The sequence below is a fragment of the Protopterus annectens genome, chromosome 9.part0 (assembly GCF_019279795.1).
Source record: "Protopterus annectens isolate FY-2018-M chromosome 9.part0, PAN1.0, whole genome shotgun sequence".
Taxonomy (NCBI): Eukaryota; Metazoa; Chordata; order Ceratodontiformes; family Protopteridae; genus Protopterus; species Protopterus annectens.
Window position 1 is genome coordinate 406,877,300 of NC_056743.1, and position 14,853 is coordinate 406,892,152.

Here is a 14,853-nt window from a genome sequence, read left to right on the forward strand (position 1 = left end):
ATTTTGTGGTGGGCTCAGGAATGTCACCTAAACAAGGGACTCTCTGTGACCCGGCCAGAGGCGAGTCAAATTCTAACGACAGATGCCTCAGACATAGCTTGGGGAGCTCATCTGAATGGAAAGTGGATACAAGACAAGTGGCCTGCCAGACTACAGCATCTACATATCAACATGAAGGAGATGTTAGCAGTCCAGTTTGCATTAATGGCTTTCAAGGAGTTACTTCTTCCAGGGCAGGTGTTGATTCTAACAGACAACACATCTGTCATGTGGTACATCAACAAACAAGGGGGAACACATTCTTATCCTCTATGCAGGCAAGCAATGATTTTGTGGGAGACTGCGCTCAGCTTGCAACTAAATCTTCAGGCAAGGTTTCTGCCGGGAGCACAGAACTCCTTAGCAGATGTGTTAAGCAGGCAAATCATGGATCCCCACGAGTGGAAACTGGATCTTCATGTATTTCGAAACTTGACAGTGTCATGGGGAACTCCAGACATAGATCTGTTCGCTTCTCCACTAAACCACCAGCTGCCAAAGTTTTGCACGAAAAGGTTTCATCACACAGCTTGGAAAGTGGATGCTCTTTCTTTCAGTTGGAAAAATCTTCATGTGTATGCCTTTCCACCTCTGCCTCTCCTCCCAAAGGTACTCCTAAAGGTCAGACAAGACAAGCCAAGGATGATTTTAATAGCTCCAGATTGGCCTCGGCAACACTGGTACCCATTACTGAGGAGTCTGGTAAGGAAGCCTCCATGGCCTTTACCTTTGATTCCACACCTATTGTCTCAGAGGGACGGTCATCTACTCTATGTCAAGCTTCACTCTCTTCATCTAACAGCCTGGCATATTCTGTTTTGAACCACAGCAGGTCTCAACTTCCTCAACAGGTTTTGAATGTGATTATGGAAGCCAGAAGACCTAGTACAAGGAAAGTGTACGCAGAAAAATGGAAGAGATTTTTATTTTGGAGTGCAGCAAAGGATTTGGAGGTTTCTGAGCCTAATTTGAGTGTGGCTCTTCAATATCTTACTGAGTTATTGGACAAAGGTTTGTCTTTTTCTTCTATTAAGATTCATGCTGCAGCAATTTCAGCTCACTATGATTGTGACCCACCATTGTTTTCTCATCCTTTGTTCAAGCAATTTCTTAGAGGGGCAAAGAATATAAGACCCCCATGTAGAGCTCCTACTCCTGCTTGGGATCTCAATTTTGTGTTGGAGAAACTTACTCTACAACCTTTTGAGCCTGCGGCTACTGCTGAATTGAAATACTTGTCATGGAAGACTGCTTTTTTGTTGGCCATTACTTCTGCAAGAAGGGTTTCTGAATTGCAGGCCCTTATGGCGGTTGAGCCTTTTGATTTTCCATAAGGATAGGGTATCATTACGTACTAATCCTTCCTTTATGCCTAAGGTGGTTTCTAGTGTGGCTTTAAACCAAACTATTCATTTGCCTACTTTTTATGCAGATCCCCAAAATAGGGGGGAAAAGATTTTGCACACTTTAGATGTACACAGGCAGTTGCTCTATTATTTAAGCAGGACTAAGGATTTTAGGCAGTCTCAGCAGTTGTTTGTTTCTTTTGCTTTGAGTTCTCAGGGCAAGCCTGTGTCAAAACAAACTATTTCTAAGTGGATTGGGTTTTGCATTGCATTTTGTTATTCCCATCATGGCAAGGAGATTCCAGCTGGGATTAGGCCTCATTCCACTAGGGCTACTGCCACTTCAACAGCATTTCTAAGGGGTGGCAACTAAGGATATTTTGGAGGCAGCTACTTGGAGTTCAGTGCATACTTTCTCTAAGCATTACCACCTTCCTCTCTACTCTAAATCTAGGGCTGGTTTTGCCACGGCTATTTTGCAGGGCATGTTGACAGCTCCTGCTGCTTTATGATTTGCCAGCCTCCCTTACCTCTGCTTTGGGATTCTACCCAAGTGTTAGGACTGCAGCAATGTGGGATGAAGAACATAGTACAGTTTTGTACCTACCATAAATGTAGATGTTCGAAGATCCACATTGCTGCAGTCCAATTTACTCTCCCTCCTTCCTCTCTGTGTTTAGTGGTGGTTCTGTGAGTGGGGTTGTACTTTGTAAATTTGTATATATTGTACATATATTTGGTACAGGATTGTTTGGTGTTTTTTGGTTTTGGCCTTATCTTGTTAGGGTCTTCTGACATCTGGGGCAAGAAAAGACTGAGGATATGACGTCGGTCATGCGCATTTGTACCCTGACGTCCTGACGTCAGACTAATGCGCCTTGACTGACGTCAGCCTTATACTTTGGTATTCGGGCCGACTGGGACAGCGGACTACCCAAGTGTTAGGACTGCAGCAATGTGGATCTTCGAACATCTACATTTATGGTAGGTACAAAACTGTACTTTTTCCTCTTATAATAACTGTATGATTGTGGTATGTATGGTTTCATCCTGTAATAACTGTATGATTGTACCTTGTGATGTTTATGTTTTTCATCCTGTAATACCTTGTGTTATGTATGTTTTCCTCTTGTAATAACTGTATGATTATACCTTGTGATATGTATGTTTTTCCTCCTGTATTAACTGTATGGTTGTACCTTGTGATATGTATGTTTACCTCTTGTAATAACTGTATGATTATACCTTGTGGTGTGTATGTTTTCATCCTGTAATAACTGTATGATTGTACCTTGTGCTGTGTATGTTTTTCATCCTGTAATATCTTGTGTTATGTATGTTTTCCTCCTGTAATAACTGTATGATTGTACTTTGTGATGTGTATGTTTTTCCACCTGTAATAACTGTACGATTGTACCATGTTATATGTATGTTTTCATCCTGTAATAACTGTATGAGTGTCCCTTGTGATATGTATATGTTTTCCCTCCTGTAATAACTGTATAATTGTACCTTGTGATATGTATATGCTTTCCCTCCTGTAATAGCTGTATGATTGTACCTTGTGATGTGTATGTTTTCATCCTGTACTACCTTGTGATATGCATGTTTTCCTCCTGTAATAACTGTATGAGTGCATCTTGTGATATGGATGTTTTACTGCTATAATAACTGTATGAATGTACCTTGTGATATGTATATTTTCATCCTGTAATACCTTCTGATATGCATGTTTTCTTCCTGTAATAAGGATGGACATGGCTGTGGTGAATACGTATTTTAAGAAGAGGGAGGAGCATAGGGTGACATACAAGAGTGGAGGAAGATGCATACAGGTGGATTATATCTTATGTAGGAGGGCCAGTCTGAAGGAGATTGGAGACTGTAAAGTGGTGACAGGGGAAAGTGTAGTTAAGCAGCATAGAATGGTGGTCTGCAGGATGACGTTAGTGATCAAGAAGAGGAGGAGGAGTGTGAAAGCAGTGCCAAGGATTAAATCGTGGAAGTTAAAAAAGGGTGATTGTGAGGTGGAGTTCAGGGAAGAGTTAAGTCAGGCATTGGGAGGCAGTGAAGAGTTAACGAATAGCTGGGGAACTACAGCAGAGCTAGTAAGGGAAACTGCTAGAAAGGTGCTTGGTGTGACATCTAAACAGAGGAAAGAGGACAATGAGACCTCTTGGTGGAATGAGGAAGTACAGGAGAGTATACAGAGGAAGAGGCTGGTGAAGAAGAAGTGGGATTGTCAAAGAGATGAAGAAAGTAGACATGAGTATAAGGAGACGAGGCGCATGGCAAAGAGAGAGGTGGCGAAGGCTAAGGATAAGGCATATGGAGAGTTGTATGAGAGATTGGACACTAAAGAGGGAGAAAAGGACCTGTACCGAATGGCTAGACAGAGGGACAGAGCTGGGAAAGATGTGTGGCAGGTAAGGGTGATAAAGGATAGTGAGGGAAACGTACTCACAAGCGAGGAGAGTGTGTTGAGTAGATGGAAAGAGTACTTTGAAGGGCTGATGAATGAGAGAGAGAGAATGTTGGATGATGTGGGGATAGTGAATCAGGAAGTGAAACAGATTAGCAAGGAGGAAGTAAGGACAGCTATGAAGAGGATGAAGAATGGAAAGGCTGTTGGCCCAGATGACATACCAGTGGAAGCATGGAGGTGCTTAGGAGAAATAGCAGTGGAATTTTTAACCAGATTGTTTAATGAAATTTTGGAAAGTCAGAGGATGCCTGAGGAGTGGAGAAAAAAGTGTTTTGGTACCTATCTTTAAGAATAAGGGTGATGTGCAGAGCTGCAGTAACTACAGAGGGATAAAATTGATCAGTCACAGCTTGAAGTAATGGGAAAGAGTAGTGGAATCTAGTTTAAGAAGGGAGGTGATGATTAGTGATCAGCAGTATGGTTTTATGCCAGGAAAGAGCACTACAGATTCAGTATTTGCTCTGAGAGTGTTGTTGGAGAAATACAGACAAGGTCAGAAGGAGTTGCATTGTGTCTTTGTGGACTTAGAGAAAGCATATGACAGGGTGCCTAGAGAGGAGTTGTGGTATTATATGAGGAAGTCGGGAGTGGCAGAGAAGTATGTAAGAGTGGTACAGGATATGTACGAGGGTAGTGTGACATTGGTGAGGACTGCAGTGGGAGTGACAGATACGTTTAAGGTGGAGGTGGGATTACATCAAGGATCAGCTCTGAGCCCTTTCTTATTTGCAGTGGTGATGGACAGGTTGACAGATGAGATCGGACAGGAGGCCCCGTGGACTATGATGTTTGCAGATGACATTGTGATATGTAGTGAGAGTAGGGACCAGGTTGAGGAGACCCTGGAGAGGTGGAGATATGCTTTAGAGAGGAGAGGAATGAAGGTCAGCAGGGCTGAAACAGAATATATGCGTGTAAATGAGAGGGAGGGTAGAGAAATGGTGATGATACAGGGAGTAGAGTTGGTAAAGTTGGAGTAATGGTGAGTGTGGAAGAGAGGTGAAGAAGAGAGTACAGGCAGGGTGGAATGGGTGGAGAAGAGTGTCAGGAGTGATTTGTGACAGACAGGTACCAGTAAGAGTGAAAGGGAAGGTCTACAAGAGGGTAGTGAGACCAGCTATGTTATATGGGTTGGAGACGGTAGCATTGACAAAAAGGCAGGAGTTTGAGCTGGATGTGGCAGAGTTAAAGATGTTAAGATTTGCACTGGGTGTGACTAGGATGGACAGGATTAGGAATCAGTATATTAGAGGGTCAGCTCAGGTTGGACAGTTTGAAGACAAAGCAAGAGAGGCGAGATTGAGTTGGTTTGGACATGTGCTGAGGAGGGATGCTGTGTATATTGGGAAAAGGATGCTAAGGATGGAGCTGCCAGGTCAGAGGAAAAGAGGAAGGCCTAAGATAAGGTTTATGGATGTGGTGAGAGAGGACATGCAGGTGGTTGGTGTGAAAGAGCAAGATGCAGAGGACAGGAAGAAATGGAAACAAATGATCCGCTGTGGCGACCCCTAACGGGAACAGCCGAAAGAAGATGATGATGATGATGATGAGTGTACCTTGTGATATGTATCCCTTTGCCCTCTAGTGATGACTGTACCACTAGACACATTACCTGTTCACTGTCTGCATCATGAGATGGGTATTCTTATTTGTCTTTGTGTAAATGCTGTATGATTGTATCATGTGATATATTATGTTTTACACCACATAATATGTAGCTGTGTCACACTTGTATGTTATTTTTAGTGTGATGCTTGTTAAACCATTGACCCCATACTTGAAGCAGGCCTGAAATATACATCATTACATCTTTGCATTCCTTACTGAAACATCCAACATGTACATAGATTTTGAGTTGGTTTGCATGGTACTGCACGGATGTTTTATTCATACCTGCCTGAAGCCTGGGATGAAATGTTATACAGTTCTCTTGTTCCTTTGGTCAATAGTTATGCACTCGTGGATCTAACCCAGATGATGTATTAACTGTTGGGGAGTGAATCTAATTTTGAAGCATTTCATTGACTGATCTGCACTGCATAACTCTTGGTGTGATGTGTATTTGCTGTGTGATTAATAAAGGCGTTATAACTTAAATCTTAAAATATACTTTTCAAGTGTCATCATGTGTCTGTCAACTTTTTCTTAAACTTTGTTTTCATTTTTTTCTTCTCCTTCTTACAGAAAGCAGTACCAATATATATAAAAAACCTCCAAACTACAGACAGCGAGGTAAGTGTCTCCAAACAGAAAGGTAATGATATATATTCTTTAACTTCTGAAATAAAATGCAGTGAGGACTGACATCAAAGGCCAGCAATTGCTGGTGGTAAATTTGTAGAAAATTAAGTATTATTTATGTCTGCTTGATTATATTTGAGTTTAATGAGGCTATAGAGTAATAATGGTATTGTTTATGGAGTTAGGCATATCTGTTTTAGCTACCTAAACAGGTGCTGGTATCTGAGAAATTGAAAATGCAACTATCAGCTGTATTTAAAATAAAAGGGCATGGTGAACTGACATAAACTATATAAGTGTATAAATATATATATGTAATGTGTGTGTGTATATACACACACACACACATATATATATATTATATATATATATATATATATATATATATATATATATATATATATATATATATTCTGCTTCTTTTGGCTTTTCCCGGTTAGGGTTCGCCACAGCGGATCACCTGTCCGCTCATGATTGGCAGTGGTGTTTTGCAGTGTAGAGTTGCCAGCCCGGCGCCCAACCGTCCACAGAAAGCACACACATGCACGCACTCACTCCTAGGGCCAATTTAGAGTGTCCAATCCACCTACAGCATGTCTTTGGGATGTGGGAGGAAACCCACGCGACCACAGGGAGGACGTGCAAACTCCGCACAGAAGGCACCCCAGCCGAGGATCGAACCGGAAAACCTCTTGCTATGAGGTGACAACACTAACCGCTGCACCACCATGGCCGCCATATATGTATGTGTGTGTGTATATATATATATATATATATATATATATATATATATATATATATATATATATATATATATATATATATATATATATATACATACATATAAATCTGTAAATGGTCTCCCTTAGTTTTATAGAACCATCTTTTTTCATTGAAGTGGGAATCAGTTGGCTAGTTTGCTTGAGTCACAGTTTGTTGAAAAAAAGAAGTTCTGTCTTACCATAATGTTCCATCTATGTTGCTGATCTTCTTTCATTCATCACTGATGGGTCCGGTTCCATGCCCTCGGAACCGAGTCAGCCTAATACCAAGCTCGCTCCAGCCAAAACTCTCGAGCTAAGCTTCTACCCATAGTGCCCTTCTCCCTATTACCTCAGATCAGGTTTGCCCTTGTTGTACTGGTAAAGCAGAGGCCATTTCTGCACAAATGCCCTAAGTCACCACTTGGACCCAAAGTATCCCCCAGGAGCCTTTGGCGGGGGAAGGAGGGTGGGAAGTGATGAATGAAAGAAGATCAACAGCCCAGATGGAACATTATGGTAAGACATAACTTCTTTATCTGATGTTGTTAATCTTCTTTCCAGTCATCACTGATAGGTCAGAATCCCCAGGTACCTTGTGATCCTTGGGCGGCCCTTATGGAAGAACGTTCCTGAGCACCATTGAGCTGAAGGCAGCTCTCCCTCTGGAGACCACAGCCAGTTTGTAATGATTGATAAAAGTGTGGGGTTTAGCCCAAGTGGCTGCTGCACAGATATCATCCATAGAAGCTGCTCTGGAATGGAAGGATACAGATGTTGCCATAGATCTAGTAAACATGGGCTTTAACATTCTGAGGCATTGGTCCTTTTGAAAGTGAATAAATGTAGCATATGCAGTCCTTTAACCATTTTGATAAGGTGACCTTGGAGACAGAATTTCCCATTCTAGGCCCAGAGAAGGAAATTAAAAGTTGGTCAGTTTTACGTATTGCTTTGGTCCTGTCTAAATAAAATCTCAATTGTCTGTGCACATCCAAGAAATGTAGACAGTATTCCCCTTTAATAGAAAAATTCGGGAAAAATACTGGCAAATCAATGGTCTGATTGCTGGAGAAATCCAAAACAACTTTGGGAAGGAAAGATAGATTTCTCCGGAGTGATACTCTGTCCTTGTGGAAGATTAGATAGGGGCTTTTGGTGCATAATGCCTGAATTTCAGAAATTAGCCTGGCTGATGTAATGGCTACCAGGAAAAGGGATTTCCACGACAGGAATTTGAGATCACATTTCGCTGCAGGCTCAAATGGAGGTTGAGTTAAAGACTGGAGAACTAACGTGAGGTTCCATAGCTCTATAGGTTGTTTGACTGGAGGCCTAATGTGGGAGACCCCTTTGAGAAAAGTTTTGTATAGGCCGAAGCGAGATGAGGGGAGAATTATCCATCCCATTATGATAGTTTGAGATAGCCGCTAGATGTACACATATGGTAGAAGCTGCTCCTCCATCTTCAAAGAATTTAGATAGGTATTGTATAACTGCTGTGACTGGAGCCGAGTATGGATCTAGCAGCTTTTTCTTTGACCAAATAGAGAACCTTTTCCATTTGTCTAGATATAGTCTTCTAGTGGATGGTTTATGAGAAGCCAGAATAATGTCAAGAACAGGTGAGGTGAGGTCATCCTACCTGGCAATTAACGGAAGTGGAGAAACCAAGCTGAGACTGGATAGGTTCGGGTGACTCAACCCTTGGAGATGAGAAATTAGGTCTGGAAGAAGGTCCAGAATCCATGGTCGACATAGCAGATGAGCCCAAAGGAAGGGGAACCAGACTTGTCGAGGCCAAAAGGGGGCTAGGAGGATCACTTTGCATTTCAACCGAATAGCTTTCTCTATGAATTGGCGTATCAGAGGAATGGTGGGATAGGCATATACTAGTCCCGTGGGCTAATCATGAATTATTGCATCCCTTGGGGAAGAATAGCGCAAAATAGCTGTTGCATTTGTTGTTTGATGGGGAGGCGAATAGGTTGCATCAAGGCTGGCCCCAACGGCTGAAAATTTCTGCCACTACATTGGGATTGAGGGACCACTCATGAGGCAGGAGAATACATCTGCTCACCTTGTCTGCAATCACGTGTGAAATCCCCGGGATATGCATTGCTATCAGAAAGTGGTTGGAAGCTATCGCCCACTGCCAAATTCTCATGGCCTCATGACACAGGGGATAGGACTTGGTTCATCCTTGCTTGTTGATGTACCAGACTACTGACATGTTGTCTGACTAAATTGCAATCGTTCCAGAAGGAAGAACAGGTTGGAATGCTTGCAACGTTAACAGCACCGCTGTCAGTTCTAGAATGTTTATATGCAGGTTGGCCTCCAATGTGGACCATGCGCCTTGGACTTTCTTTCCCTGGAAATGCCCCACCCCCACCCTATCAGGGAAGCATCCGTGTTCATAGTGGCTTTGGGTTGGGGGGTGGAATGGGCAGCTCCAAAATTCTGTGTCTGGCCTCATCCACCAAAGAAGGTCTTGCTTGCAAGAATTGGTTATCTGAATTTGAAAGCGTAGAGGGTGGTAATTCGGAAACCATTAAGAGAGTAAAATCCATTGAAGTATGTGCATATGCAGTTTCGCAAGAGGCACTATTGGTATGGAAGCTGCCATGGATCCTAAAACCTGAAGAACCTCTTTCACTGAGACTTTATTGTGACAGAGTATCATCCAGAGCTGGAGCCTCAATCTCTGAAGTCTGTGAGCTGGGAGCGACATCAGACAAGAGCGGGTGTCAAAGACTGCTCCAATGAATTCCATGTTCTGAACCGGAGCAAGATTGGATTTCTCTCATTTTACAGTTATCCCCAAAAGCTTTGCCAGAGAAAGAGTGTATTGCAGGGCTGTTACCAGAATATGCTTGGTGGGGGCGGTAAGGAGCCAATTATCCAAGTACGGAAACACCCAGAATCCTTGCAGTCTCAAGTGAGCTGTAACCACTGTCATGCACTTTGTGAACACACTGGGGGCTGTAGAGAGTCCGAACGGCAGGGCACGAAACTGGTAATGATTGGCTCCTAGCCAGAAGTGAAGTAAACTCCTGGAGTGTTTGTCCATTTTGATGTGGTAATACGCGTCCCGGAGATCTATCGAGCACATCCAGTCGCCTTCCCTTAGAAAAGGGAGAATGTACTGAACCGTGACCATCTGGAATTTGGTTTGGGCAACAGACTTGTTCAAATTGCTGAGATCTAGAATGGGTCTCTAGTTCTCTGTCGTTTTTGGCACTAAAAAGAATCTTGAGTAAAATCCGGATCTGCATCGGTCTGGTGGGACTAATTGGATGACTCAGTTTTGATATAGCTTGTTTATTTCTGCAGCTGCTTCTTCCCTTTGACTGGGTGGAACGTCGGGAAGCTTTGTTGGAAGTTTTGGATAAGTGATGAGGGGAACAGTGTAACCTCTGGTTTTGATCTTCTGCACCCAACGATCAGTGGTTATTGAATGCCAGGCAGCTTGGTGCAGAGAGATACAACCCCCGACTGCTTCCAGAGGAAAGCAATCGGGCTGCTCCTCAGGAGTGCTGATAAGGCTGCCTAGAGAAAGAATCCATGGGTCTCTGATTACGTGGACCCCGCTGCCTCGGTAGGGGCATCTTCCAGAATTGTTACTCCCTCTGCCCCTGGGGGTATCATCACCACGTGTGGCACGGAAAGGACCCTTAGATTTTTTTGTGCCACATTTTGCCGCTCCTCTGGTTCCTGGAAAAGGAACATTGAGGCTTGGGAAAAATGTAGACCTATGGCAGACAGGGTCTTACCACCCTGCTCACACCTGGCCAGAGTGTCCTTCACCTTGGTGCCGAAAAGAGAAGATGCTTTGATAGGAACATTCAGGAAGGAAGACTTGAAAGGGTCCGCGAAGTCACAGAGGTGCATCTAGGCATGGCATCTCATAACTATGCCTGAACCCACAGCTCTAGCCATCCCTTTGGTTGCATGTGAAAGCAACCTCATGGACAAATTGGATTTTGATTCCAGGGTTGCGAGCTGCGAGGCAACTTTATCCTTTACCTCGTCAGATACCTGTCCTGTGAGTGTTCCAGATAGTTTGGAGACCAAGTCTCCTTGGAGCTTCGTAAAATGTGCCAAGTAATTCAGGGACCGTATGGCAAAGGTCGCTGAAGCAAATACTCGCTTCTCTAATTTGTCCATGGCCTGGGACTCTCTGTTGGGTGGGTGAACAGTATGACACTCTTTGGCGAGATCCTTTTTCATGGCCGCCAGCACCACCTTAGCATCGACTGGTAAACCTCTGGACCAGTGTGGGTTTCCCTCGGGAGGCGAAAGTATAGGTTCATAGGTAGGTACTAGGCTATTGCCCCAAGGGCCTATATAAGCCTAGCCAAAAAGGTACCCTGGCTTTCGCCACCCAAGAAAATTATTTTCCTGTGCCCCTGTCGAGCAGAGCCACAGAATTGATCCCTGGGGTGAATTTCCTATTTCCCATCCAATCATCAAGATTTTTCTTGAAGAGTGTTAATGAGGAGCTCTGTTTGACATAGATAGGTAGTCTGTTCCAGAGTATGGGAAGTCTCTGGGACAGGAATCTATCCCTCCAGCATGTTTTGTTTATTGTGGTGACAAGGTTTAGGTCCCTACAGCGTGTAGCTCGGAGGGAATGGGATTTCTTTAAGTGGAGCATGTCCAACAGCTCTGGGTTTGATATAGCTTTGTATGTTAGGCAGAGATCGCCTCTGAGTAGGCGATATGCGACAGAGTAAAGCTGGAGTTTTTTGAGATGGTCTGCGTAGGGCATCTGTTTGAGGCCAGTAATCCTCTTTGTGAGGTATTTCTGTGGCCTTTCCAGTCGTTGTAGATGTCTTGTGAGGTACATACCAAAAGGGGTGTTGTACTCTATAATGGGTCTAATGAGTGATGAGTAGAGAGGAACAATGACTTCTTTTTTTCTGGATGAGAAACCTTTTGTGATGAGGTGTGCCATGTAGAAGGATTTCCTGACCACTGTGGTGATGTGATTATCAAATGAGAGACTACTGTCCACCTGTGTCCCAAGGTCTCTTATCACACTTTCAGTGTTAAGTAGACTACCACCTACGTGGTAGTTCATGGGTACAGGGTTTTTACCAAAGGGGATGACAATGCACTTTTTGGCATTGAGCTTCAGGCCATGGGATTGACACCAGGCATCTGTCTCAGTGAGGCCCTTTTGTAGGATGTCCACATCGTTAGGAGTTTCGATTATGGCTCGTAGTTTGCAGTCATTTGCAAACTTCATTAGCCAAAGACCTTCTGTGTTAGCCTGTACTTCAGAGAAGTAGATACCAAACAGGAGAGGACCCAGGACTGAACCCTGTGGTACTCCACTTGTCACTGGTCTGAAGTCGGATTTGGAGTCTGCTACTTTCACAGTGTGGGTTCTGTCCATGAGCCAGTTGGCAACCCATCTTGTGACATAGGGATTTATACCTAGTTTAGTGAGTTTATCTATAATTCCAGAGTGCAGGATGGTGCCAAAAGCCTTGGCGAGATCTAGATAGGCTGTATGAACCACCTTACCCTCATCTATGGCTTTGGTGACTGCTTCAAAGAAGTCTATCAGGTTTAGGAGACATGACCTGCCTTTTACAAACCCGAACTGGGTGGGGTCCAGAGTTTAGAGATTACCAATGTCTTTGTTTATGAGTTCCATACGTTCCATGGCCTTGCAGACCAGGCTCGTCAGGCTTATGGGGTGGTAGTTCCCGGGGTCCGTCGTGGCTCCCACTTTGTGGAGTGGGATAACCGCCGCCGTGAGCCATTCATTGGGCACAAAGCCTGAGGTGAGGCTATGATTGAACATGGTACTTAGGTGGGGTGCCAGTTTGTTCTGTAGTTCATGTAGAGTGGAGCCTGGGATATTGTAAGGTCCCATAGATGCTGTGTTCTTGGCTTTGGAGAGAGTGTTTTTTACCTGTGCAGCCGTGATTACAGGCCCTCTAGGGGATGAGATGGGGGTAAAGTTGGCACTGAACCTATCTGCCAGGATGTTGTCAGTATCAGTTGGTTCTGTATATTTAGTGCCATTGTGCTGTAACTCAGAGCAGATCTGAGTGTTGCCATTGAGATTCTTCACATAGCTATAGAATGCTTTGCGGTTGTCTTTAGAGTCCGTGGCAATTTTGTTTTCGTAACTAGCTTTGGAGGATTTTATGAGGGATCTCAGCTTCTTACTGAAGCTGTCCAGGGAGTTCCTCCAGTCATGAGATTTTACTCTTTTTTGCAATAGTTTCTTTCTTCTGTTGTATAGTTTGTTTATGGCAGAGGACCACCAGATTGGCTTCCTTTTTTTGGAGAATAGCATCTGGGTTCTATTAGGGATAGCACGATCCATGCACTTGTGTAAGTGCTTATAAAATGCATTTGTGTAGGATTCAGCAGTAGTACCTCTATTGTCCGTCTGCATGGGTGTCATGAAGTTTGCCACTTCTGTCTTAAGAAGTGTGAAGTTGGCTTTGGAGAAGTTTTTTGCGGTGGTTTCCCTAATGGGGGTTGGGGTGGGATGTGGATGTCTAGAGTGATTAGCTTGTGGTCGGATCTGACCAACGAGGAATTGACCTCTGGTGTGGAACACCAGTCGCCCATGTTGGTAATGACCAGGTCTAGGATGTTGCTGCCCCTGGTGGGGGTGTGAATAAGTTGATCCAAGGCATTGGAATTTATGAATTCCAGAAAACATTGAGCAAAAGAGTTGGTACATGAGTAGTTTTCCCAGTTAATGGTGGGGTATTGAAATCACCCATTATTATGGTGTTGGGTTGTACTCTAATATTTTCAGTGTATCAAGAAATGAGGAGTGGAAATCCTGGGGCATGGTGGGGGGTCAATTTGGATTGCGGTCTTGCCTAGAGTTAGTTGCACTTGGATAATCTCGGATGCATTATGCTGTGCATCTAGCCTGGAGGTGTGGATATCCTTAATGAATTTGGACACGCCTCCACCTTTAGTGCTTCGGTCCGGGTTAGGTGGCCGAAAGGTGTGGTAATGCAGGGGTGCTCTCTGGAGCTTTGAACCAGGTCTCTGTCACTGCACAGATGTCGATGTTCTCCATTTTATAGAGTGCCTCGAGTGAGTGCATTTTGAGCTTTAGACTTCTAGCATTGAGTAGCATTACCCTCAGATTATGCTTGCTTGTACCTGTTACGGTGGTGAATTTATCATTTGAACCTTGCCTAAAAAAGGCACTATAAGGGTGGCAAGAGCCTTAGCCAGTATCCAGAATCCCAAGGGCGACAGGGGCAGGCCATCTCTGGCAAAACATCATGGTCTGTTGATCATGTCATCCCAGGCAGACAAATACTGGATCCCCTTAGAATGACACCAGAAGCTTAGCCAATTGTTGAAGTTAATAATTTTGTCCTTGTATTTTGGTGTCATTCTGGGTGATGGCAGGATGCTACTCATGGCTAGGGTCATACCTGCATGGGCTACAAGATCAGAGAGCTCCTCCATGTCTCTTTTCATGTAGTCCAGGGAGGTATGTCTCAGGTCATTCACACCAACATGGACAATGACAGAGTCATATTTGTATTGTTGTGGAGTGACCTGAGTGTGTGCGTTATGTGGCGGATCCTGGCACCTGGCAGGCAGCTGACAGTGACTTTCTCCTTGTTTAGCCTGGTGTGTGGAACATCAGTGTGCCTGGCTATAGAGTCACCTATGACTAGAGTGTTGGGTACATTGTTATGCCTTATGGGCTGTGGTTGAGTGGCACACTCAGTTTGTTGGCTATGTGTCATTTGGGTTGTGTTGGGGGGTGGAGTTTGCTTGCATTTCTGCTTTGGAGGTCCATGTTGCTTGGGCAGGTTTTTATTGAGAGCCTCCACAAATGTAGGTGTGTGTTTTGGGTTTCTATGTGTGTGTTTTGATGGTGTAGGTTTTGAGGGACTATGTGATGAGTGTGGTGTGGTGCAAGTGTTTACCTTCTCCTCTTGACTGTCTAGTCCAGTCTTGGGTGAAGAGAGCT

General features: G+C 44.0%; 1 protein-coding gene across 7 annotated transcripts in view; it reads left to right on the forward strand.

The window, feature by feature from the left end:
* The window catches only part of DMTN (dematin actin binding protein), a 1,900,252-nt gene that overhangs the window by 1,219,958 nt on the left and 665,441 nt on the right, over nt 1–14,853 (forward strand). For all 7 annotated transcript variants that reach the window (XM_044082941.1, XM_044082937.1, XM_044082938.1 and 4 more), the window contains one exon: nt 6,055–6,102. In XM_044082941.1, coding sequence (XP_043938876.1) covers nt 6,055–6,102 — 48 coding nt within the window. The remainder of the gene's footprint in view (nt 1–6,054; nt 6,103–14,853) is intronic.